Here is a 27666-nt window from a genome sequence, read left to right as displayed (position 1 = left end):
CATTTGAAACTTTTTTATGGTATGAACAGTGTTTTTCTCCCCCAACGGACCCACACACTGACCTACATGCATTTGTCTGACTCTGACACAGGAGAGAATTCTAATGAGCAAGTGTGACAATCAGGTTTATTTAAGGACAAACCCGATTTGAATGAGGTTCATATGAAAATACATTTTCACAAACTATCTATAGCTAGACCTGTAGATGCTGCTTCACTTGGTGTATCACCTCCGTTTTCATTGTTGTTTGTTTGTTCGCAGGATTACGCAAAAACTATTAAATGGATTGCCATGAAATTCTAAGGAATGACGTGGGCAGGAAAGAACTAATTAAGTTTGGGTGCAGATCTTGATCAGGACAGACATCCAGGATTTTGTTTAACTTTCTTTCAGAGAATAATCCATCGATCTTGATGTTTAGTTTGGTGCATATCGGATAAAAAACCTGGATCTAGTGAAATAAATATGGTTTCATAAGAGGGACTGTGCATTCTTCTCTAGTTGCATTTAACATGCTTACCTTCAGGAATTCATAGACGGAGACTGATAGTGTCTGACAGCTTGGACAGCATGAATTGGATTTTATTGGTGTGCTTGTTTGCATGACAGTGATGGAATATAAATTATTACTAATGCAGTTTTTCTTCAAGTTGAACACATGCAAAAGTAGAAAGGTTTTTTAAAAACAGCAGAAGCACTCAGTCTGCAGAACTTTATTAGACGCTGAGATCAGAATATACAGTGGCTCAGACATAATAAACGTGTGTCCCGACCTGAAAATCCGTCTCACCACGGGCCACTGGCCTTGCTCAAATATTAATATGCTCGTCAGGCACTTTTAATATGAAATAAGTTTGTGATCTACAGGCGTATGGGTTGCAGTCGTGCCGGAGAAAGTCAGAAATAGCTCATAGGAGAGCAATAGTTTAGAATGAAAAGAGCTTTCATATTTACTTTTCCCTCATCAATGATATAAGAAAATTTAATTGAGAAGACAATGTGGACTTGGCCAAGGTGACTTTGTTCATCTCATGCTCAGATTGTAGTGCAGATTATGATTGTATTATAGAACTATAAAAATACTTAATATATCTCCTCTGGTAGGATGGAGCAGGGCTTCACTGGAGATGAGGGTGACTGTGAGGTCAAGTACAGAAGCAAACATAAACTAATAAGCCACACGTCATCATATTACTTATTGGAGCTGATACTCCCATTCAGTGTTTCAAATGTTTTACTTTGTTTTCTGTCCAGTGGGTTAGGGTTAAAACTATATATATATATATATATATATATATACATTAACTAAAGCAGCACTATGATATATTTTTATTCAAGCAATCAAATAACTCTGCATAGACTTTATAAAAATGGAGTTTGCAAAAAGAAGTCTGTTTCTCTAGAAGTCCATGAGAAAATGCTCCTGTTTCTCACTTGATTTATGTCAGTAAACATTAAGTCTCAAGTCCTGAGACAGCAGAATGTTCATTTTCTAAATTGTGGCCCCATTTAAGCTAAAATAGATGCAAGTGTCAGGCTCATCTCTGGTCCTTAACATTTATCTAATTCTGGTTTCAAAAAAACAAGTGGGAGCTGGCCAAAATGCCAAACTCGAGGCGACAATACGGCAACTCACAAACCAATGGGTGGCGTCACGATGGGTTGCTGCCACTTAGTGTGATGTGACAAGTGTTGCTCGTGGTCACTGTTCCATCTCACTGCTCTTCTCAACCTTTCCAGCCACAGCAGACCAGGGAACATAGTAAAGCATTTAGCTAAAGAGCCTGATAAAGAACCAAAAATAGATCAATGAGGAGAGTGAATATTGGATTTACATTCATCAGGTGGACACAACTCCATATGAAAGCTATTGCTGCTGCATGTCTGATGGATGTGTAAAATTAGCTGCAACCACTTCATATGCTGATAATTTGTTGGTTGTTTTTCCTGTGAGACTTTGTTTAAAAATAGACTCGTTCAGTAATATAGTGATTTGCAGCAGCATTTCCTCAGATTTCCCACAGAAAATGTCTGATGTCTTTATATGTGCATTTGGTTTTTACAAAAGTCAAAGCAAATGACGCTTATGATATATGATAATCTCCAACAAACATGTTTTTAAAGATAACTCCATGCTGCTTATAATTTCACAGTTACAATATTAATGGCTGTAATGTATATCATATGTAAGCAGCTACAGTTAGTAGGATTATGTCAACTGGAAAACACGTTTTAAGTATAAATTCAAAATCCCAAGGACGGAAAAGCTTTGTAAATTGGGTGACAGTAGCTGTGGTACAAATATTGCTGGGTTTTATGACCACAAACTGTGATGTTCTATTTCAGTTCACATCTGAGCCACGTCTGTGTAATCCTCCTCAACATTAGGTCAGCAGCTCCTGACTGCATGAGCAGGCTTTTCCCGCAGCTACAATCCACATGCTTCACCTGCTTCTGCACAAACTCTAAAAGTAACACACAGATTGTTCACACGCACACTTATATATCCCACTATTATTCCGATTATGATAATACTCAGGTCATGTACTCAGCATATTCCTTTTGGATATTCTGAATTTGGCATTTTCCAGCTAAAATGGGGGATATGCTGAGGTAACTTGTTATGACTACTCTTATTGTTGAAATACACATACATACATATATATATATATATAGGGTACAACTAAATCTGTAAAGGCTGATATCAATATGTGAAACATCTGATCATTATATTCACTAAAATTGTACTGCTTATACTTAATTTTTCAACAAAATTACAAATACATTTCATGCAAATACATTAGGGTTCTTTAAGGAAATGTCATCAAAGATTTGTAATGAGAAGGACATTTTACAGTTGAAACTTGTCAGTGCTCTCTAGTGGATAAACTATGGTGTCACTGTTTTTAAACTACTGCAGTTGTTTTGTTACTTAAGAATCAACATACATATGCTGATACAGATATAAGTTGATACTGTGGCTCGTGCATGCCTCTCAAATTACAGTTTGATTTTCTCATTGTTCTTTGAGAACCTGCCCAATCGCTTACTTTTCTCCTCCCTTCCAAGGCCCAATAAGAATCAGGTGACAAACGTATTGATAGGGATCAGGAGAGTATAAAACTGGGAAAATGAATCCTGAATTAGCCATAGCAACTTAATATAGTTTTCCCTGCTTTCTCCCTACACCGTTGCCATGTCAGCTGCAGTCACAGTGGAGTTGAAGCACAAAAGCAACTCCCACATCAGGAGTCTGTGGCTCGCACAAGAATGTGCACAGTAATTATACACACAAATGGCCACATGCGTACAAAGTAATTCCAGCTGTGTCACAATATATGTAGAACAGTGGAGTGTTTATATGTGTGTAACCTTTTCCATAACGCTACAGCAAAAGCACTTAGTCCACAGCACACACATCCATCACGGTGGGCTAAAGAATTGGTCATGTGTTACATTTCCTAACACAAGTTTTGACAGCGTCACACTCTGTGGTCAGACACTTCTTGAATTCCACACGGGGCAGAAACTGAGTGCAACACAACTTGGACACTTACACTTCATCAATCAAAGGCTGGGTGGGTGATTGCTCATGGTCCAGTGCTGTACGGCCATTTTTACCAGCACAGCACCGCCCATTTTCATCTACAGCATGTGTGCACTGGAGAAGTGAACAAGACTTTGTGAGCCTTCACTGTGCCTCAGTGGCTTACAGCTGTGTGAGGTGAGGCAGAGCAGAATACAGTTAAGGAAGAACAATAAATACCGTGATCACACATATTTGAAATGACTCTTAAATTTGTTTAAATCTTGTGTCATTTGATGTACTATAATTTATGTTTGAAAGGTAATCAAGCATCTGAGAAATGAACGGCCACTGTCCCACGATGCAACAGTGCCTACCTTTCACACTCTTACAATAGCTCACAGGAATACACACAAACACAAACACACACACACACACACACACACACACACACACACACACACACACACACACACACACACACGTCCTCGTTTGCCCCTTCACTCAAGAATTAAATCAATTCAGCCACCTGCTTCGATGGAGATGGAGATAAGATGTACTTGCAACAGGAAGTTAAGAATGTGAAATGGCATTAAAAAGAAAAATATCTGAATTAACAAATAAAATGAGTTGCAGATGATGGTTCCAGTCCAGAGAAGACATTAGTAATCATGGAAGTTTCTCATCATCGCAAGTAATGTATATCGTGATATTGCCATGACCTTGTTTCTTGTCATAAGATCACAGCAGAACACAAAGATGAAAGGAACTGCAGTCTAATGTCACTCTTTTTTCCCCCGGCTTGCTCTGTAAACCCAGCAGACATGGAGTGGTTCACATCAATTTAAGTCCAAGTCAGTCACAATTCATTAAAATTGGGAATCTCTAGCTATCCATCCCCAGTAATAAGTGGTGGAACATAGCATCAAGAATGTTACCCAGTGTTAAAAACCTTTGTGTTATTTTAGACTAGAAATAATGTATCAATTTCCCCTACTTCTCTATAGTAATAAACATTTGTTATATGGAATACCATCAGAAGGTGAATACTTTCCCCAGTTCCAGGCTTGAAGTAATTCAGAAAACTGACACTTGTGTTTGATTGACAAACTGCACAATCAATTTGCAATTTGCAAGACTGTCACTTTCAATTTCACTGTCTTTTTCTCACACAGGCGTGGGTCACTAATGGGCTTCATAAGCTTGACCTTGGGCCCAAAGTGGAAAAGGCTGGTTGTTGTAGAAGTGTGGTTGACCCAGAGAACATGCTCCACTTTGGACTGTAATACAGAATAGAGGGTGTGTCCAAAGTGTTGGGGAGAAGAGGATTGACTGACTGTCTTGTTCAATCAGCTCTTTGCCTAAACATACTGGGACTTCATTTAGGTACAAGACAGCTCAGCTGAATGACCCCCACCATAAACTGTGTGGGGAGAGATGGGAGAAATTGCATCATGGCGTCTTGTGCATGTCTTGGCATACTAAGCGGAGCCTGGCATGCTCTCTGTGATGCACACAGCATCCGTTCATGTGTTCTAACAACAGGGCTCATGGCAAGCTCATTCCCTGACAGAGGGTGATTGACTCTGTGCAATTATTTCACATGTCCAGTGCCGGCCAATGGCAAAGCTAACATAGGCCATAGCCTAAGGCGCAGAATGTCAGGGGTGAAAAACCTATCTAAATCTAATTTCATTGATCACTGGTCACAGCAACAACATTATCAACAAAAACAGATTTTAATCACAATAACAACATGAAGTGTTGACCCGAACTGTCAATCGCATGAGGTTTCTTGTGTTTTCTGTGCATATAAATACATCCAAATATTAGATAAAGCAAATATTTAGAGCTATAGTCTATCAGGCTGAGCCCCTGGAAAGTGAAAGTATAAAATAGCAAGTACCTACAATACAGTGCTGGGGTAAATTTAGGTTTCTGGATAAACTGCATCTTCCTTGCACATAAAGCATTGTGAACTGAAAATTTGCTGGTATCAGTGATAACGGCTAATGGCTTTGGTGTGGACATGTGCCCCATCAACAGATGGGTCAAGTGCAATGCTTTATGTTTAGATTTTATGAATCTGCCCCAGTTTTATTTTTATTATTTGTATGTTGCACGTGTTTGGGGTCTTGCAAACTTGCCAGTTCTATCGAAGAACATCTCAGATTACATTCAATGACAACGTGCCAAATTCTCTTTTAATTTTCACCTTCTATATCTGCTCATGGCAACTACAGTAGTTAAAGTGTAAGAGATCAAGGTTGTAGCTCATAATAATAACGTTGAGCAAACAAAATAAAAAGCAAAAGTTCAACACTATAGGAAGTATGCTGTTTTAGTTTTCTGGTGGCGAGTTAAATGAGAGGATCTTTATCCATAATTGTAGACTATTCATTATCTTTATGTGCTCTTTAGGTGTTTACGCTGATGATTTATTTAACTCTTTATGCTGATTAAGTGTGGGTTGTAAGTAACAGATTTCAGACTTAAATGAATCTTCTCTTCTAACAAAACACAACAAAAACATACAAGGAAAAGATGTGCTGATTGCATCATTACAAGACTACAGCAGGCGTTGTCCATCTCTTGATCTGAACAAGGGCAAACGGAAATCACGTGACTGCTTTCTGGTGACATGGACACCAAACTGACACCAAGCTCTTTGTGGAAATGGAAAATCACTCTGTTATTGATGGTCATCAGCCAACGCTAACTGAGTGCTGAAAGGCAGCAGCAGCAGAAACACTGGGGGTGTGGACACACATGAGTGCATAGTTCACGCACATGTGAAGTTAGTGATGCGAGCCAGGCATAACTTTCCTCCAAGGACAGATTATTTCCCTATATTGCTCTCTGCCTCTGGGCTTTACGTCCCACATGTGTGGTACTGTGGATGTTTGGTTGCCCAGGGTGATAGCCTGTGTGTTTCGTACTGGAGGTTCTTCCTTCATCCTGCTGGCCAGAGGTCTTGAGGTTGTAAAATAAGAGCAGCAGTGTTGTGTGCCGATAGCGCCATGCTCATTAGCCAGACTGGCTCATTAGTGTGACGACCCTTTCTCTTCTCCCGTGGTGGAGAGAGGTTCCATATTGCTCCCTGACTGAATTGACTTTTCCGTACTGTACAAGGTCAATTAAGCTTGAACTGGAGCGGTGGATTCTGCCTTCCTGCCCAAGGTTGTCCAGTTGGAGGATGGGGGGTCTGTTTCCATGGAAACTATGGCACACATGGTCATTGATGTTGTGTTACAGTAAAAATTGGAGTACAGGCTTTGGCTCTCATAGTATGAGCTAGTAAAGAGTATTTAGAGCTCATGAGAGGGCTAAGTCTGTGTCAAGCCAATGTGTTGGAACTCAGGCTCTACAAGGTACAACTTTCTGACCTTTTTATCTTGTGTATACGAGAGTTGACGACTTTGTGCAAGAGGCTGAGGCCTTAGGCACTGACCAGTACTCCTGATGTACTGTAGGGAATACACATTTATCATGTTTGGCTGACTGAGTGAATGTAAACTTCAATGTGCTGTTGCATTGAAACCTTATAGAGGTCTGCGTTGATGTTCAAGACCAATCACAAGTCAATCCTGACTCCTACGTTTATAGCATCCAATGACAAATCATATTCTATCATACAATAAAATGAACTTGAGTAAACATAATATGAACCACCTAAAATGACAGAAACCATCTTTAACAAAAATTAATTTAACACATACATTTATCTTTTAGTTTGTTCTATGTCGCATCTGCTCACATGGAAGGGCGGGGTTTGTAATGTAAACCCCATTCAGCCACTAGGGGTTTCTCAGGGGGTTTTGGCTTCTCTTATAGGGAGCTATCATGGTGCCCACCTTTATATACAGTCATTGGCTCAACACCAGATCTATTTGAATTGCAGAACAACCTGAGATATGAGCAGCTATTCAAGTGTGACATAAAACTAGTTATTTAAAGACTCCAGCTGTGCTAACCGAACCAGGGTTACAGGATATAATCAATGAATTTTCACCTCTATGCCAATGTGGGGCTCTTCAGATCTCGGGACTACGATGAAAATGATCTGTTACTATTCACATTTGTAATTTTATGTCTCCTCTGTGTGAACTGCTTGTATTGGTATCAGACATGGTGCATATATGAGATAATATGTGAACAAGCAGCAAGGTTTAGTAATATAAGTCCACTGATGGATGTTAAGTGGTTTATTTTGACTGTATCACTCTGACTCATAACACACATAGTGCACTGTGATACCAGGGCATGAGAGTTAACACGGTGTCAGAGATATCGCTCTATTGAGATAATTCAGTTTGAACCCATTGTTGTGTTACTCACGTGATAGATAATTAAAAAAATGTTTCCATATAAATGAATGGAAATACTGTACCTATATAACTTTTCTATGTCGGCTTTTCAACTGGAATGAACCACAAAGAAGAATCCACTTTAGCAAAGGCCCCTTCTTCCTCTCCTCATCTCTGTCTCCTGTGCTCTTAGATGCTCGCTCGCACACTTACACACACAGGTAACAAACTCCCAGACACATATAGTGTCTCAATATTATCCCGAGGGTGTGTAAAGTACTCAAGCTCACTCGTGGTAAACCAGCAGCACTGAGACTGAAGGAGAAAGCAGATGCTTCAGGCACAACAGCCTTCTAATGGAGCTGCCAGTTGAGGGGCCCTTTAGCCAAATCACTGTTTTATTAAGTGCAAATGTCAACAAAGGTCTTGGAGCTAAAGCCACCACAAACAAGTTGAAATCCTCAGAACCGAGAACAGCCTGAAACGCTCCTGCTGGGAGACAGGGCTCAAATGAACTCTCTGGTCAGGCTGAGAGAAGAAGGTCAGATGATGAATATATCGCACAAATAGAAAAGTGCAGAGAGATACAGGTGTGGGAGGCAAGGATGCAGCAGGTCTTTGCAACAAGAGTTGTGCATGTCATTTTGAATGCCAAGACTGTATCATGGTGATGGAAATGAGTCTGTCTATGTGTGTTTCAGGTTCGTTTGGAAAATCTCATGCAGGCAAATTTCAAATCACAGATAACTGGATGAACTAGCCAAGGTTTGAGAAACCTGAATTTACCTGCTATTTCTCCCCAAAACAAATTAGGATATGGTGCAATGTCTCGACACTGAATCACTGTGCTCCCTCCACTGAGAGAAAAAAACAACAATGATGGCGAATGAGATACCGATGATTGACGCACCAAAGAGAAATTACAGTTGTGCCACTAGTAATTCGGAGGATAAACTATTTATTGCTTGTCGCTTCTTTTCCATTACTGGTGATCAGATGGTGAGGCTAAATCCGGCAGATTGGTGAATTCAGCAGGCAGGCAGAAACTGAAGTGGGTTAATCCTCCACTGCTGCGGGAACTCAGTCCATGCAGAAAAGACACTGGCAGAGATGTCAAATACTCAGCTGTGTACAAACAGATGATCGAAACGGCCGAATCCTAGCAAACATCATCCTGAGTTTTTTTTAAAGATTTCAAACAGAGTGGCACCACTTTATGTAACAAAACTGTTGCATCGTCATACTTCATCCCGAGCACTGAGGTCGTCCAACCTGATGCATCCATATGTCACGAGATCTCTGCTCAAAACTAGAAGGCCCCTGGTACTCTGCTGGCACCAGAGAGAGGGGAATGTCCTGTGCTGGAGCAGCACGACAAAAGCTTGGATCGAGGGCTGACTTATAATAGATCGCAACGAGGGAGCTGCTCTGCTACGCACGAAACCCTGACCCAGAATCAGGTCGTCTGCGAGACGTTTAGCAACAGTTTCTCCACAAACATGCGGTGTGAGAGACGAGAGGGGAGACCGTTGTCGTCCCGCGCCCCAGCTCTTTCCCGAAAGGCTCTACTCACCGGAGTGAGTGGCTGCCCCTAATCTCTGGAGTAGCTTACATAGAAAAGGGGACAATAAAAGAAACCTGCATACTCTTTTGTATTTGAAAAGCATGTGATTTACTGAGCGAGGCAGCCTTCTGCATTACGAGCAGAGCAAAGGCACCTGTTTGGTTTTCACTTTTCACAGAAGAAAAGGAGACACACGGCGCAAAATGGTCCACTCATCATTGAGGCTGTAGCGTTTTCTATGCTGGTTGATTTGGCAAAAATTTCCATTTCCTGTCTTTGCTTTACAAACACACACACACACACACACACACAGACAATCATTTTGCCAACTTCCTCCTTAACGCATAATGGGAAGCTCATTTAATTTCCTGGGAGGATATTTAAGAGTTTGGGCGAGCAGCAATTTATCAAACACAGTCTGACCATGCAGTGCATCCTATTAAATATATGGAATTTATGTCTTTGCGCATATGATGCAACATAATTACTCTCACAGCAGCAATCACAAGCAAAGCTCTCTGTCAATTACCCACTAACTAACAGTGATGAGAATATGACTCCTCGGGAGTCACATACTGGAACAGAGCAACGATCAACACTTGCACTTGTTATTCTCCTCACTCCCAAGCCTGTGTGTCGGTAATATGCGCTGGATATGACCAGGAATTAAACTGAAAGGGATGATGGATGGAAATTTCTCTCTTCTACAATGTCATTTGTATACTTGGGTGGCCTGTATCACAGCAAAGCACACACACACACACACACACCTTTGTCTGTGTGAGAGGAGCGGGTGTGATGTTAGCCCTGCAGGCAGTGGACTTTGAAATATTGAGTACACCCTACTGCGGAGCAAACTGTGACTGCTAGCCAATGCTACGCTTGTCTGCCTCTGTTCAGATCACTTCTCCGCTGGCTCCCGCCATCTGGTGGGAAGTAGCCCTGGCTCTTTTCAGATTTGGAGAGGCTCCAAAAGACTGTCCCTGTCAGCTTTACTCTGCAACGTGAGCTCTCTCTCCCGTTGTCTATATTAGGAGGTTCAGCAAGACATCAGTATTAGGGTTATAATCCTGCAAAATATGTCTCTCCTCAGACACGTCTGCACCCCCTCCCTCTCCCACTCTCATTATGAAGCTGCTCTGGGACAGCAACAAAGATGAAATCTGACCGAGATAAAGAGACGCTGCGGCAGCTTGTCTGGTTCATGAAATATAGTCAGCCTCCTTTTGATCAAGCGGTTGTCTGTTTTGCCTCAAAATAGCAAATTTTATTCTTTAAAAAACTACTATCAGCAATATCTTTATTTTGACAATGACTATATGTGATGTGAAATAGGTCACCTGTATTGAATTTAAAAGATCATTTTAGTTTCTTTAAGATCATTACCTGCTCAAAGGAGGTTACGTTTTTTCGAAATGTGGAAGGACGCGGTATGGGTCAGAGAAGAACCCATTACATTTTGGTGTTGATATCGATAATGTTTTTCAACATTATCCTTGAGTTCCCAGAGAATAATGAATGGATCTTGATGAAATGTGGTTTCATAAGGGGACTGTTGGACCTTGGAGGAGTTACGTGTTATTCTAGTTCGTTTGTTTACTGTTACACCAACACTAACTATTAAGTTTAATATTTTAGTGAGACTCCCTTTAGAACAACATTTTATGCAAACCTTCCAGGGTTGCTCTAATTCATTATTGTTATATAATGAATATTGATTAATAAAAAGTGAGCATGAAATCCAGTTGGTTTGTTTTATTTTACTAATTGCTGTAAACTGAAATTCTGTATTATTCCTAAATATTCCAGTGATAAAAAACATACAAAATATACAAAATATCAAAAAAGCATAGCATTTAATTTCACTAATCACAGTGATAAAATAAATATGTAAAAACGGCAAATATCTTCAGTCAATACAACACTTAGAACGAACTCTCCGTTTTCACAATCTGGACTTGTTCACTTGTTTTCGGCTTAATGCACAGATCCAGCTCCATTTCATGGCTGGGGGAGGAGGCAGGGATTTTGTTGATCTTGGCAAAGCTCTGGCTGATGTCCATGAACGTTTTATTTTTAGTTTCGGGGAGGACGACATACAGGTAGATGGATCCCAGGATGCAGACGACCACAAAGACGAGGAAGGTGAAGGACTGCAGCGTCTCCTGCACCAAGACAAAAGCAAACAGGGACGAGTTAGAGAGACGTTTTCTTTTTAAGACACTGAATACATCTTCTGATGAAAAATGTGTCAGTTAAAACTAGATCCAGAATAAAATGAACTGACTACGCAGCTTCATGGTTTTCAAGATTACTTCTCAGCACAATTCATATATACTGCTGAATCAAATATAAAGCAGTGCGTTTTTTTTTCCTATTGTAGCATTGAAATCATTAGATGATTACTGCCCCCCCAACACACACACACACACACAGCCAAATGCTGTCATTTTTCAGACGACCTCAACTCCGCCAACTCCACAGAGACGTCGTCTGTGGCATCTGTTTAGTCATCTGTACGTGTCACGCTGAGGACATCGCAACATCGCCCCCGATTTTCCACTGAAAAGCTGTTTGTGAGGAGGGTTTGTGCAAATTGGAGAAATGTCCTCTTTAGATTATTTGTATACATTTGTGTGTTTGTGCGTTTAACTGCATCGCAGATACCCAAAGTATGAAAGCTAACCTTGTCCAGTGTGTTATGCCAATAATAGAGATTAGTGACAGATTTAAAAATACACACTGACTGATTACCCAGAGGGAGATTTAGAGATGGAGAGAGTTTGTGAGTGTGTGTGTGTGAGGAGAGAGAGAGAGAGAGAGAGAGAGAGAGAGAGAGAGAGAGAGAGAGAGAGAGATTTTTGAGGCAGAGAAACTTGAGTTACCCCTCGCACTGTGTCACTGAGCTCTAATCCTTCGCTTTGAGGGGGCAGAACTCTAATGTAGTGCAATGTACCTTGTATTAGAAAAGCAGTGTCCAAACAGCCATGACCTCGATGAGGAACTACTTACTGCTTTGATTTCGCTGGTTATATCACCACTGCTGTGACCCTCGGACACTGTTTTCCTCTTTTGAGTGTATTTCATAATGGCACTAAAAAACAGAGCATCATGCACAAAGCCTGGCCCACTTTCCATGCTGACCCGGTGACGTAACGTGCATCTGCAAAGTTAGTGAATACCTACCAAAAAAAAGCCATTCTCTCCCAGTTGTCATTGGAGATAAGTCAGGGTACAAACACATTTGTGCACCCACTCTGTCTGTCATTAATCTAATTTCTGCAATCCCCGTGGATTGAAGAGAATGAGACAGTCCCTTCTTTGACACGGGGATAAGCTTTTGATCTGCTGCGGTGGCTCAGCTGCGTTTAGTTTGGTGCACATGCACAAAATATTTGGCATGCATACAATACGAGACATTATCGGCAGGAGAAATACACAAATCTTATGTTTTTCGCATTTCATGTTAAACCTAGAGAGACACTAGATGGTACAAGATAGGGCAGGAAAGGACAACACGGGACAGTCGAGGATAGATCATCGTATGGCAAGCTGGGACAGACAAGGCCAGTGCAGGATGTGGAAAGACAGGACAGAACAGTAAATGAGGACCTGGGATAAGACAGAACCAGTGCAGGATGGGACAAGGTAGAAAAAGATTGGTCAAGGAAAGTAGAGGAGAGAAAGGGATTAAACAGAGCAAGACAGGGAAGAGCCTGAGTGATGTGTTTATATTTTACACTGAGAATGAACGAGCAGAGCAGCTGGAGTTACATCAGACTGTGTTCGTCGTAAGTCACTGTACAGAGCAGATTATTGACAACTACTGCACTGTGTTTGTCTCCTGTAGCCGCTGTGGAGTTAATGTTGTTCATACATCTCCATCTTTTCTGTTGCTTTGTTCTGTTGTTATGTCTATAAGTGGTCAATTGATATATGCAGCTAACACAGTTTATGAGCACTTACTATGCTGTCCATAGACTTGTAATTATCAATGATGTGTGTGTGTGTGTGTGTGTGTGTGTGTGTGTGTGTGCCATACACCTGCTAGCCTAAACATAGCTATAATGTAACACAGTAATGTTTACTCAGAGCATTTTAACTGCCTGACTCCGTAATTTACTTTAATTCAAAAAGTCCAAAAGAGTACATTTACAGGAGTGATTTTTAGTATGCCATTCTCTCCACCCTTCAGCTGATTTTAAATCAATTTCTTTTAATTTTGTCGTCTGTTTTTTTATTAGTGCGCCTGTACAGCACCTTGAATCTACCCCTGTATATTAAGTGTGCTCTATAACAATAAGGGAGCTAGCCTGATCTCTCGCCTACTAAAATCAGACTGCTAGTTCCTCGGCTACTAAATCATGTATCTATTCATCTTCTCAGCTGCCTCGCATTATTTTCAACGTTCACACAAAGTCATCCAGGGGGCTGAAATGAAAACCTTTTGTGGGTGGGTTCTGGGCTGTGGGCCGTATGTTTGACAATACTGGTGTAAAATGGGATCAGAAAGGACTGAAAAGTCCAAACTCAAAAGCACAGGACAGAAGAGGAGAAGACAGAAGAGGACAGGAGAGAAGAGGAGAAAAGGAGAGGACAGGAGAGAGGAGAGGAGGACAGGGAAGAGGAGGAGAGGATAGGAGAGGACAGGAGAGAAGAAGAGAGGAGAGGATAGAAGAGGACTGGAGAGAAGAGGAGAGGACAGAAGAAGTCAGGAGAGGACAGAAGAAGAGAGGAGAGAAGAAGAGAAAAGAGGACAGAAGAGGACAGGAGAGAAGAAGAGAGGACAGAGGGGACAGGAGAGAAAAGGAGAGGAGAGGACAGAAGAGAAGAGGAGAATAGAGGACAGTAGAGAAGAGAATAAGACAGCACAGGGAAGGACAGGACTAAAGGAGAGAAAAATAACAGTAAAAAATAACACCCACTGTTGACATTAATTTGACAGAGACATGTAAAATGTCCTTGCTAAGCAACTTTTTGTTGCAGTGTCACGGTGACTACTTTCTTGGGCAACCCTGAGTAATCATCAGTGTTTGGGGGTGTGAGCTGGGTGCAGCCGAGGTGGGGGATTATTTGCATGTGTGTGGGCTGTTTACAATAATACATAATCTTCCTAATGGGATGCACACTAAATGATGGCGTCTGCGATGCATGAAAGAATGAAACCGTACATGAGATTACACAGCAAAGATTATATGTCCACACATGTTCAGAGGTTTAAAGGATTAATATACATCAATGCCGACCTTGTGTGGGAGCACAATGTTGCTAAATCAATCTATCGATTTGTATCACGCTTATGGATCATACCTTTGAAATTTCTTAACTCATTAGTATCCCATGCACCTCACGGTATTCGGATGAATGTGATCAAGTTTGTTTGGCTCATTAGTCTTTATATATGTCATATAATAATAGAGCCAGTTATCGCCCCATTGTAAATGTAATATTGGCAATAAATCATCTAAATTCCATATTTAGTTTAATGTAAGAAGAAACATGAAACGAGCTTAGTAAACGCTAACAAGTCATTAAATAGCTAAATGGCAACAACGGCTCTTTGCACGGATTAATACATTACTAGATAATAATGCCAATATATTCATTACTGTAGGTCCTGTAAAAAACAGCATCTTCTATAACATCAACAATTCGTTAAAATTAGTCAATGGTTTATTTATTTTATTCTAATAAGTAGAAAATGTTCCAAACCCACAATGAATGTCATGTCATTATTTAAATATGACATAAATGGTTTAGAAATTACAGCAACTTTCTATATATTTTTTTACCTCCATTATCTTCCATAATCTATTATCTTTCTTTTTTCTTGGCATTATAAACTTCGAGCACTCTGTCATGTCTTGTGAAAGGTTCTGTCTTAACCCAAAATTGAAACAAGTCTGCTTCGCCGGCGCTCTTTAAATTCACAGACACAATAATCCCCCGTTGGTGAATAACCCTGGATGCTTTCCTACATTGGGAACATGAAAAAATATTACTGTGCCAAGAAACTATATTGTTTTGTACATGGATAAAGATATTTAATGTAGACCAAATCTGGGCCAGACTAAAAAGGATTGTGGCCCATATTTGGACCAGTTCTAGTTAATGTAGTTCTTTTTTGGTTGACATGTGGTATTACTATGGCTTATTTGTGGCCTAGATCTGACAAACGGGAGCAGACCGCACAAGTGCCATCATTCCTTTCATTCGGTATGTGGGCCGGAACTGGGCCAGATTAAAAATGCACTGTGAATCACACCGATACTCCACTCTGAATAATAAAAGTGTCTATTAAATTTAAAAGAATTTAAATCTGTTCCCTTTTCAGAACCTTGACAAAGTGCTTAAGATTGAGCAAAGAGAAACTGTTGCTCGTTTTAAAAAGACACATTGGGATTTCTTTGCAACCACTGAGCATCATAATGTGATGTACTGTCTAGACAGAATTCAAAGATAAAGACATAATTTAAAGCTCCAGAGCAGAAGGCAAAAAATTTAATCAGCTTGTGTACAATTATTAATGCTGCCCTGGTGAAAAATGATTTGTGATATTGGGCTACATAAATAATACTGACTTGATTTGACTCCATGGAGACACTAAACGACCACAAAGAGACATAAAACATCCACAGAGACTCCGAATGACCTCAAAAGAGACAAAACAATCTCAGCTGTGTATCATGCAGACATTTTGTGTCTGTTTCAGTGTCTTAGGGGGACATTTACATGGGACCTTATCGAGAGTGAATGGTTGTTTGTCTCTATATAGCTGCTTTCAGACATGCACTGAACTGCAAATAATCTCCTGACAATCTCCGGAGGGGCTGTTTGTGAGAGTGCAAATGTTTGAGAGAGAGGCTCCAGAGTGGCTCCTTCCAGACCCTTAGCAAAAACTCCGGGCAATGTCAGAGTGAGGGTATTTGAGAAAAAAGCAGTAGATTCTATGGAGGATTCACTACGGGCGATTGGCCGTGGTGATGATGTTTCAAACACGCAACAAACGCAAAACTGAAAAAAACTATAAGTAAACAAATAGCTCAGGATGAAAAAGTGGTGCAACAAACATAAAGGAGACCGACAACTGAATGTGCTGAAAGTGGGGGAGTTCAACACATTTCAGTCAATATTTTAATATTAGGTTCACTAAACTAGACTTCAATGGAGACAGATCTCATCTGTTTAAATTGTGAGTGTTAATTAGGCACAGAGGGAAAGTAAACGTTGTGAGAATGAAAACAGGAAAAATGTCTCTGAAAATATTTTGATCCATCAAAATTAGGAACCTAAATAAAACAGGGGCTTTATAGGGAAAACAGGATTCTTCACCAACTCACATTGATATTTAGAAATAAGCTGAAGACAAACAAAACTAAACTGTCAAGCAGCTGCCAAATACAGGCAAAACATTAATGAAGATGAATGTAGAAAATGTTCAACACTCAAGTGGTGGATTTACTTTCTTTTCCAATACTGCATAATACTGATGTGGTTTGAGACTGTGTGGTACTCCTACTGACATTCCCAATAGTCTCAGCTGCATACATCAGTATTATAGCATTTTTCATTAACACATGTTCACATAGTGGCGTTAGCTAAAAACCCTGCTGCGCTCAAGTGCAGCGTCACAGAAGGCGCTAGCATGTCATGTAGACACTAAGGGATCTATTTTAAAAGGTCTAAGCCGAGGACGGTCTATAATCATGGATGACACATCTCCTCTTCCTCCCACTATCCAGAAATGAAACCAAAATATCCCACATACGACCTCTGCCATCTTGTGGATTTAGAGCCGGAGTCTCCGCATTAGAGATCGGGGGGGTTGAAGCCGCTGTATTGAGGTCCTGCCAATACACATGCTCATCAGCTGTCTCAGCTGTTTTTTTAGCATAAGTTCAATAATTAAAACCAAACTTTCTCAGTGTGATAAGAACAACCTAAAATCAAAACAGTTTTGCTTTACCATTCATTCAATTGAAGAGGAAGAAAGGGAAGAAAGAAGGTTGCTGCAGGAGGAGTGTGGTTCAAAATGGTCTATTAATCAATCTCGGGTGTATGCAGCTGCGATTTGCCCGGTGGTACGAGAGAACACTTCCCTGGAGGGGAAACAGATCAGCCCATGGGCATGATAGACTGTATATAAAGATGGACGACATGACTACTCCCCAAAAGTGAAGCCAAAGTGTTTGGTTGTCCCCTTGTGGCTGGCTGCTGTATAGGTCATAAACCCTGCCTTCTCTATGTTAGTGGATGGGACATGGGCCAAACTAAAAAGTACACGTTAAATACATTCTCTCAAAGATGGTATCACACTGTTTGTTCAAGTGTTCATTTTACTGCTAAGTTTGGTTTTAATGAGGTATTTGATACAATAAAAACAGGGTGAAACGGTATGGTTGACAGCAGAGTTGTGATTCGTTGAGTGCTTGACGGGACCTCACTACCATAGCTCCACCCCCCAATATGATGCCGGCGTTCTTATCCAGGATATTTTAGCTTCATTTCTGGATAGTGGGAGAAAGTGGAGTTGTGTTGTCATACAGTTTGTGCTGCACGTTTTAAAAGCACACTTTAAGTTATATTATCAGTATACTTTTGTTTTAAAACCTGTATTGTTTACACTGGCTTCCTTTTTACATGTGCACTGTTACTGCACCTGACTGAAGATCTTGTGCCAGAACATCAGATACAAGCAATACAGGACATGCTCATCAAAACATTGTTCTACACCTCCAGAAGTGGTCAAGCTCCCCACAGGGGGAAAAAATATGTGTTTGTATCGAGGCACTTAAGCTTTAGTAATCTCACACACATCTATTCCTCCTGTGAAAATTGGGGAGCTGACCCAGCACATTCAGGAAACCTGTAATCACTGTGAGCCAAACTACCACTTTGTGCTCCCTGAGGTGATCTGAACTGTTCTCTTGTTTTATTTCTGTGCCCTGTTTGTGTTTCCTTTGAAAATGGACTAAAGACTAATGTTTAGAAAAAAAAAAAAAGCAACGGTGATACTGCAAGAACAACAACGACCTCCTTGAAGAACCCACTGAGTTTAATTTGCCCTTTTCAACTATTTTAGCCCTCACTTGACTCTTTGCCTCCAACACATGACACATTGGTGCAGCTGACTGAAAAGATAAAATTAGGTTTATCTGCAGGGGCTGCAGAGAAAAAACACATTTGACAGAAGGTCAACCTAACGCCTCTGTCCACCATGCCATGAGCAAAGTATCATTCTGATGTCAAACTTCTGCACTGACTTTCGTCTAACTCTGTCTATCCCTCGGGTAATTAAGAGAAAGATTACTGTGTGTATGGCTGGAATAATACATTTTAATATGATTAAGTTAAGGTGTCAGAAGCAACAGCAGTTAGGATATATTTTTATCTGTGAGATGTGTAGATCTAAAAAGCCATGGGCGATAGGAAAACTGTATTTATACAAAATATACACATTTAACATACAACAGCTGATTATTATTTGGTTTCAAATCTCCATTAAACCTGTGACAGCTCTTGTCTCTATAGTCACCATGTTTTCAAAATGTGGCTGCAACACAAAGTGTAACTGGTGTTATATATAGTTTAGCCTTTGTATATGGTATACTGTATGTAACATGCAGCCGTACCAGTCTGCCATCGAATGCCATGGGCTACATTGTTAGAATCTATACATGTGCACTTCTGCATGAATCGGAACAAAGTCGTGTTGTTCACCCAATAAAGTCAGGCTATGATGGTGACAGATGTATTGTAATACGAGGTAATCTGCATTTTCCACGTAGTTCCGTCACATCAGTTTTATTGCAGCAGATTGATAGTTAAGTGAATTTCTGATTCCCTGCGCCTGCTCTCAGACCTTAACAAGGTTATGCCTGAAATGTTCTGTGCTCATGTCGTCTCTGCTCATCCTCAGCTGAGTGGGACTATAACTGAATCCTGCTTGCAAAAGTTCTGATGAATGCCTCGGGCTAAATGCCTGCGTCTAACTACATCGACTAGAGGTCAGATTCATTTCTGCTATGCACGCTACAGTATTTATAAGCACGGTGTACTCAAGAGTGTCTGAAAAATTCAATACAAGACTAAAGATGCAGATAAGGCACATAAAACACTGACAGTCCCTGGATTAATCAAGGTCCCACCGATCGTTTAAGTGGCGACATAAGCAATTGTTTTATGAGATGATGCGTACCGGGCTTCATGTAAAAGCAAAGTCTATCTATAATCCAGTGTGATTAACATGATTGATCTAATGTGGGCAACACAAGACACAGACTATAGGAAAAATGTATTAACTAATCTACTCCAATTATGTTCCCAAGATTGGAAATATGATGAAGTGCATAATAAGGAAGGGGAAGGGAACCTCCTGGCTGTGTTTCGCCCGTGGGAATGTTTTATCAGGACTGAAAGGCAATTCATAAATACCAAAAAGACAACAACTTAATTAATTAATCAAAGAATTCTCCTGACACCAATTATTTTTTTCTGTGATAAAAGACAATAACACAAAATAGTGGAGTCATGTCCCTGAAGGGGGCCTCTTCTGGCTGTCCTCCTGTCAGGTCATGGTCAGGGTAAATGCACACAAAAGCTGTGTAAGCAAAGGTGTGGATTTGTTTAAGCTGTGAGTCACCATCACTACCATCTGATGTCAGACGCATCACCAGAGTACCAGTATACAAGCCACTGCATTGGAGAAACGTGATGCATGTCATGATAATAATAATAACATGGTCTGTAAAAGATGTTGTGAAAATGTATCATTTGTGTATCTTACCTTGTATTCATTCAGATATAGATTTAATATTACACATTATGGAATTCGCTATGCATTGAATTAAGACCAATTCGCAGCCTCTTTTCATCTTCTGTCTATTTTATTGCTGTTTAATTATTTTATTCTTATTGTTTCTTCCTTGTAAAGCGTTTTGTAACATTGTTAAGAAAAGTGCTATATGAATAAAGTCAAATGTTATTATGACAATTTCCCCGTAGCGTACTTCATTGTGGTATGCAGCAGAATAATATCATTGACAGGAAACTGCTACATAACATAACAAAATGTCTCGGGAAGACAAGACGCTTAAGCAAAGCTCCTGAACCTTCACCAGGTATTTCTATTAACAGTAAATAACTGTTTGCACACAGCTGGGAGAAAAAGCCCCCGGCTCTTTCTGCAAATGAAGGCCAGAATGAAAAAGTATCTGAATACATTGAGAGAACTGTAGGTTTGAGAGGGCATGAACTGCAGCATATCTATATTTTTCCAACACATAAAGATTGAAATGTCAGAAGCCATTAGAATCTAATGAGGGACAAGTGGGACATTATGACCAAGAGCAAAGTTCTGTCTCTATAAAAAGCAGTGCTGAACTATGTCCTTGGCACAGCGGGCAATTATACGGCAGACAGTAGATTTTATTTCTCTCACTCCAGAGGTTTTATTTCTAATATAACTAGTAAATATAAAATTGAATATGTGAAATTCAAACCACAGTCTTTTTTAGATATGTATATGATTATCTTATCTAAATTACCCACACAATGGTGGCATGGTATCTACTGCTTCTAAAAAAAAGAGTGTGTCTAAACATTTTTATCTAATGTTGCTAGGCTAGCGAATGTGTGGAGTGTACAGTGTCTTGGAGGAAATAAACGTGACATGTTAAAACACGTGTTCCCTGATGTTTTCACGATAGAAACAAGCTCAGACCAGAGTCATGTGTTAAGAGGTCAACACAGTTACAGGCAATGTAACAGTTATCGACCACTTTCAAGATCCTTGCAGGTTGATGTGTGGCTACATGACTTGTGGCTTAGAAAGTAGAGAGGCTCCTCTTTACTCCACTTACTAGAAGGTCGGTGGTTTGATCCCCAGATCCTCCAGTCTGCATTGCGTAGTGTCTTTGGGCAAGACAATAAAAATTGGACAAAATAATGCCCCTGACAGCTCTGCAGACAGTGTATGAATGGTATGATTGTGAGGGTGAACAGGTGAATGGGACTATGAATGGTGGATGGTAGTGTAAAAAGCTTTAAGTGGTCATTTAGGCTATGTAAAACCACTATATAAATACAGACCATTTACTTGACCGACATGCTACACAAAGGTGGGATTATTAAATGTTCTTTCATTTTTCAACTTCTCTTTGGGTTTATAGTATCTCAGGGATACTTTCCTTTCAGAACTAAGAATAGTGTTTCCCTTTTTTCCAAAAACAGGGAAAGGAGCAGTGGTCCTTTTATCAGGTTTCCTCTCTAATATTCAGGGTTATAATCGATAGTAACTCCCCAAGAGACCACAAATTGTTGGTCTTACTTTTAAACAAACAATATAAATTCTGTTAATTAATGAGCTTATGTTTCTTTTTTAAACTTTGTACAGTGCCAGTTGAGTTGCGTCTTCTTGTTTTCACTCTTTATGCTAAATTAAGCTGATTTCCCTCCGGCTTTTTCTCCATCCTGCTGAAACATGAGAGTAGTATGTATCTTGGCAAACTCTCAGAAAAACAACACAAAAAAGCCTCCTTCTAAAAACTGTTAAAATATCTTTCACTCTGATATGAGAAACCGTGCCAACAAATTCCCCAACACCCGAGGTCTTATAGAGTGGAGGAAAACGTTGTATAACAGAAACATGTAAGTCAGCAAGGACACAGCTTATCTCCAAATAACAGGTTTCATTTAAAGCACACACACCTAATGACTTTGTTCGTGACTTTGGTGGATGGATAGATGTTAGAGTGAAAGGGTAAAAGACGATGAGACAGTGTAGGATGGAGACACAGAAAGGCACACGACATATTTGTGGTTGCCTGAATATGTAAAAGAAGTGAAGCGAACAGCAGATGAAGTTACAGCTTCTCAGTGAGTCATTGGCCACAGTCCTTGAAGGGGAGATGTGTGTTCACTGCAGAGGAGCAGAAAGGAAGAGGCCGTGACACTAAGACAAAGGAAACCTACAGTGAGAGCAGCACGGGGGCTGATGCAGAACTACGTGAGCAGTAAAACGAAGGGTCACACTTCTTAGATGTGACCATTTCAAGCTAACGTGTCACATTGATTTTTCTCCACCCCGCAATTTAATAACAACATCTGTGCTTCTGTATAGCTGCATTCAGTTTATAAACAGAGCTGATTTGCTCTACAGGTCAGGTACAATAAAAAAAGTTGCATTTAGCATATCGACTTGTGGTGTATATAAGGGCTGCAGACTTAAGATATTCTTCACAGGTACTGTATATAACCCATATTTATCACCCATTGATCGCGATGGATGTGAAGATTTGACATGGAGAGATGAAACAGATCTGCTTCAAAGTGCGTTGCAGCCAGCTGGATCCAACTTGGTGCAGTTAAGATGAAAAATTCACTCATTTAAGACGCCTGCCGAGACGTTAATCAGCCGACTGATCCAAAACATCAAAGAGAGGGCCAGAGGAAGCACAGGACAGAGGGGGAGAAAGAGAGAAGATAGCGGATATACATATAGTGCAGGGTATGGTGCACTTTGTTTTCCAAAAGAAAAAACTGCCCCTCCAGCCCATTGAAAACCTTCAGTAATGAGCAAATACACATAATCAGCCTTGTTATATTTTCCATTCATCCATTTGTCGCAAGCAATTCCCTCACTTTGCTTTCATAATAAGCCCCATCATAGTCACATCTTGTCTAATTCGATGGCGGCAGCTCACTAAAAAAGAGCAGCAGTTTTTGTTTCTCTCATGAGGCTGCACTTAATGACTCGAGTCCTTCAGCACACAGTGTAGTGAGAGTACAGAAAAAAGTTAATCGGCCATGGAATTTGTAGTCTACCCCTCTGAGTAAATAAGATGCCTATCAGTAAAAGCATAGGGGCATTTATCTCGATAAGCGAAAGTTATTTGCAGCGTCTCGGTATGTGTGATGCTGAAATATTGGCATGAAGGGCTCGTAATGTGGGGAATCGTACAGTACGGCAAAAAATAAAAACACTCCTCCTAGGGATATATATTTAATTTGAGAGTTATGGTGCACTATCTCCCTTTAGTTATCAAAACTGTTTGCAATCCGAGTACTTTGTGATCCGGAAACAAAGGGGAGCTCTGCATCCAAAGCTGTGGCTTGGAATCGTCAGAGAAAATACAGCTCCAGCTTTCTCGTTCTGCCTGTGTTTTCGCTGTCCTAAATCCAGACGCAGTAGAGCACAACAGTTGACCAGATGGCTCAGAAACCTGCGAGCAGAAATGAATGCTATGAAAATGCTTTCTTTATGGGTGGGCATGCCAGTGGGAAAGAACTGATGATTCACATTCCAGACTTATGAACAGGTAAGCCTATTTTTTGGGGTTGTTAAGAAGATTTTGGTCAGAAGACGATAAACTGGCTTCCACTTGGTTTCTATGGCTTCACACATCTAAAAGTTATTTCTTCAGCCTTGCAGTTTACAGTTAACAGGTTCAGCTTAGAATAGATTATAATAATAGAAAGTGAAAGAATGAGCAGTTGATTTAACACCAGAGTCCCTCAAAGAATTTGACAAAGCGAATGGTGGCACTGCTATTAGAACGGTGTCAGTGATGTAAATTGTATTTTCCAGCAAGATTTTCACTTGACTGACATAAGTTTTAATTGAATTATAAAAATAATACAAACAATTCCCCAGATTTGTTATGAAACTAAAAATATTGAGTCCTAACATCAGGTCACATGGCCCAAATAGCTGATATCAGTCCCCCTGGCAATCTGGCACATGGGTAGTGTGGAGCAGTGCACGTTCCTCTGTCACAGCACACAGCTCAAGTCCCAGGACCCACGGACATGGGGGAAAACCTCTTGTTCAGGCAAAATCTGACCTGGCTGACAGCCCGGCCACGTTTGGCAGAGATACAGCATGTGCGGGCCACTGTGAAAAACTCACAAACTGACACTGAGCTTCCCCTGAGGGCAGCCACAGTGACAAAGCACAGTGTATGATTGTGTTGGAGGTAGTCCAGTTCCTGTTGGGAGACCTGTGGATGCTCCAGTTGTGCGTGAAGTTTGAATTCAAGGCACACAAAGGAGTTTTAAAGTCATCACTCAGAGTGGTAAAGCTTCTGGGCTGAATCGACATTGTGATAGTCTGCCCCACAGCGTGATGGAAACCATTACAAGTTGTCATGCTCGCTGTACAAAGTGCCACATGTTTATGAATTAAATGGCAGATGAATTGTTGAATTATTTGAATGATCTATCATCTTCTTCAACAGAGGCTTTGTGACTGCCACATCACCCGGTGTACCCTGTGTGGTGTTGTAAAAGGAGCATATCACAGACTATGAAGGTGCTTTCAGACATGCACTGGACTCTGCAGTTCCTCTGTATTTTCTCCAAAAGAAGTTTATGTGTGAACACAAATGCCCGAGTGAGATGCTCTGTAGTTTCTGCGGACTTTCTCCGCCTGGTCCCAAGATATAAAGTCCATAGAACACAGCAGAGGATCCCCCGCTGGATTCACCCCAAGTGAGTTTAAAACACGACAGACGTAAATAATGAAAAAAACTAAAAGAAAACAAATATCTCCTGGTGAAAAAGCAGTTTTCCACACGTAGAAGACACCGACAAATGTGTCAAGTTTGTATGGATAAGAGCCAACGACGGTGCCGGGGTGCTGAAAATGATCACGTGATCTCCGCATCAGAGTTAATACGTCACTTCCTGTCTCAGTCTGCTGCACCAGGCTGCTCCACCACTCGCCTGAATAATGCAGAGGATTTGTTGCTGTTCTGAACGCGTCTGTGCGGAAAACCTCCCACTGGGTTGTGCATGTGTTAAAGGCAAACTCTGGGTAAACTCTGTGGCCAATTCTCCGGATTTTACCCACAGGTCATTTCTGAAAACGGCTTTATAATCTAACCTGCTCATACTGATCTGGGATCCCCAACCTGCTGGTTCTAAACCCTCAGTCAGCATCCTCTTGAGAAACTCCATATGAGTGTGTTGTTGTTGGAGACAGCGCTGGTCTGGACCAGCTCTTGAAACTACAGCAAACTACAGAACACATCAGTCCACCTGTGTGTCTCAGATATGTCTGCGCTGTCCCTGAAAGGCTAGCCTGATTTAGTGTCCAAAGAGATGAGCCCTGGCAAGGCTAAGCATGGTTGTGGAGGATATTGGTACGGAGTATTTAGTCCTCAAGGGCCACAGATCGTATTTTACTCAGGCCTTATTAAAGGGGGTGTCAATTCAGGACATTAGACTGAGACTCGCAGCAGATTACCCTGGGTAGTTAATCTCTTATGGCACTGTCTGTCTTAATGGTCATCCTCGTTTGGGAGTGCAGCAAAAGGAGAGATGTCACTATCTCCTACAGACATTGAATTACCTTAGAAATGGAACTAATTTCAACAAGGCAGCAGCCCCCTGCACTTACAGGCTAGTTTGTACTTGTTTTTAAGAAGAGATTAGTAGAATAAATTGGCTTTTACACTGATCTGAAAAAAGGATAAGACCCACAGAGGACAATGAATACACCAAAAAGTGCTTCGGATGAAACAGTCAGCTATGTCTTTTTCTGTGTGTGTTTATGTTTGTGAATCAGTGAATACCAACAGGAAGCAGAGGCCATAAGGACATTTAATGGGATATGAAGACAGAAACAAAGGGCTGCAGTGGATATGGCTGAGTAGGTTGAGTGGCTTGTACAAATAAAATGTGTACAAATGTGTAAAAATGTGTATGTGTGAAGTAGGTGCTGTGTGAGTCTTTAGGTGAATGTGTCTCGTGGTGTAAAGTGCTTTGAGTGGTCAAATTTAGGCCGGCCTCTCGCAAAGTCGTATGAGGGTGGTATAGGCCAGGCATTATTGGTCAGTGGTACTCTACATTCAGAGCTTTTTTATTATCTCAAGTGCTTTTTCCAAATCTCACTTTGTTACCCTCTTTTCACCAAGTGTGTTATGCTCCGAAATCAGATTTGCAAACAGCAGCACACATCCAGAAGAGCTGATGCTGAGGAATAGTTCCCGTACAATGCTGTGCTGTGCCTATTGGCGTCAGTGATTATTTGACTGAAATTGAGAGAAGTTTTTGTCCTTGCACAGCCAAAACCAAACCAGGTACCAGGTTTTATAGTGTAACACCACTAAATGCAATTTGAAATGGTGTAATCCCAATGGACTCCTTGGAGAGCCTCAGATCAGAGACATCAGTTATTGCACTTGCATGTAGTGCACTGTGTGGCCAGTGTACTCACTGCATGATTTTGTGTTGCGCCGCTGTGCACTGACTGGGATTGATGTTTGCCAAAATATCTGCAGGCTGCTTTGCCCATTTGACTGTGACCGTTTCACTTTCTTGTGTGCGCCCCCTGTTTCACACACCATGGAAGCGTTGATTGTTTCGGACTCAGTTATTTGAGCATTGTACTTAGAGTGCACTGCATGTTGTCATACTTTGTGTGAATGCACTCAACAAAGAAAGTGTGAACTTGGACATAAGTGAATTTCGACATGGCAAGTTGAAGTAAAGGTAAGAAGGTAAGAATGATAGAAAGGGGGAAAACAGGCTGTGGGGAGAGACACAAAGGGAAAGAAACAGAGGACGTAAAATGAGAAGAAGCAGTGAAGTGGAGCTGCCTGGGGCAACAGTCAGGTTTTAGTAGTTGAAAGAGGACCCAGCAGTTTCCAGGAAAACATTCCAATTCAAGACACTAATAGGCTCTTCTGTCTGAAACTGTTGTATTTGATTATTAAAAAACACATTTATCCTCCTTAAAGTGAAGCCTCTCGGGTCCCATGTGAAGCACTTCAAAGATGCTCAAGATTAAGGGACTGTTATGAACTATTTAGAAATTCAATGCCAGAAAAGGCACATTAAGGGATTCTATAACAGAGACTCACGTTAGTCTCTAAATAACAAGTTTTCATTGCTTGTATTGTATTTTTCTTGCAGAGTCCAGGTCTTTTTGAAAAGCTCTGTCCATAAGATAAAGAGGCATCTACCTCTGTGCTGGCTGCTTCAAACAAAAAAGAACACCATTATTGTTACTTTCTAACATTTTGCTTGCAACCAATAACGACAGCTCCTGTGAGGATATGAAAGTGCTTCTGTGCCAAAAGCTTTATTCAGCTCTTATGTCACCTCGAGGCTGAGCAGCAGAAGCAGCACAACAGCAGCAATTAATGTCCACAGTGGATTTGTTCAACCAAAGTACTGACATCTCAATACAAATATCGTGATAAAGACACATCTTGAAGGGTAATGAGACAATTCAGGTCGCAATTATGACACATCTTAAGTGCAAG

The 27666-nt window shown here is 40.7% G+C and overlaps 1 protein-coding gene across 3 annotated transcripts in view; it reads right to left on the bottom strand.

Annotated features, from left to right (window-relative positions):
- Nucleotides 1–11137: 11137 nt before the first annotated feature.
- Nucleotides 11138–27666, bottom strand: part of slc2a9l2 (solute carrier family 2 member 9, like 2) — a 110347-nt gene continuing 93818 nt past the window's right edge. For all 3 annotated transcript variants that reach the window (XM_035151784.1, XM_035151781.1, XM_047339358.1), the window contains one exon: nt 11138–11562. In XM_035151784.1, coding sequence (XP_035007675.1) covers nt 11323–11562 — 240 coding nt within the window. In that variant the 3' untranslated portion in view covers nt 11138–11322. The remainder of the gene's footprint in view (nt 11563–27666) is intronic.

The sequence above is a fragment of the Hippoglossus stenolepis genome, chromosome 3, assembly GCF_022539355.2.
Source record: "Hippoglossus stenolepis isolate QCI-W04-F060 chromosome 3, HSTE1.2, whole genome shotgun sequence".
Classification (NCBI taxonomy): domain Eukaryota; kingdom Metazoa; phylum Chordata; class Actinopteri; order Pleuronectiformes; family Pleuronectidae; genus Hippoglossus; species Hippoglossus stenolepis.
This window is presented reverse-complemented; position numbering and strand designations above follow the sequence as displayed.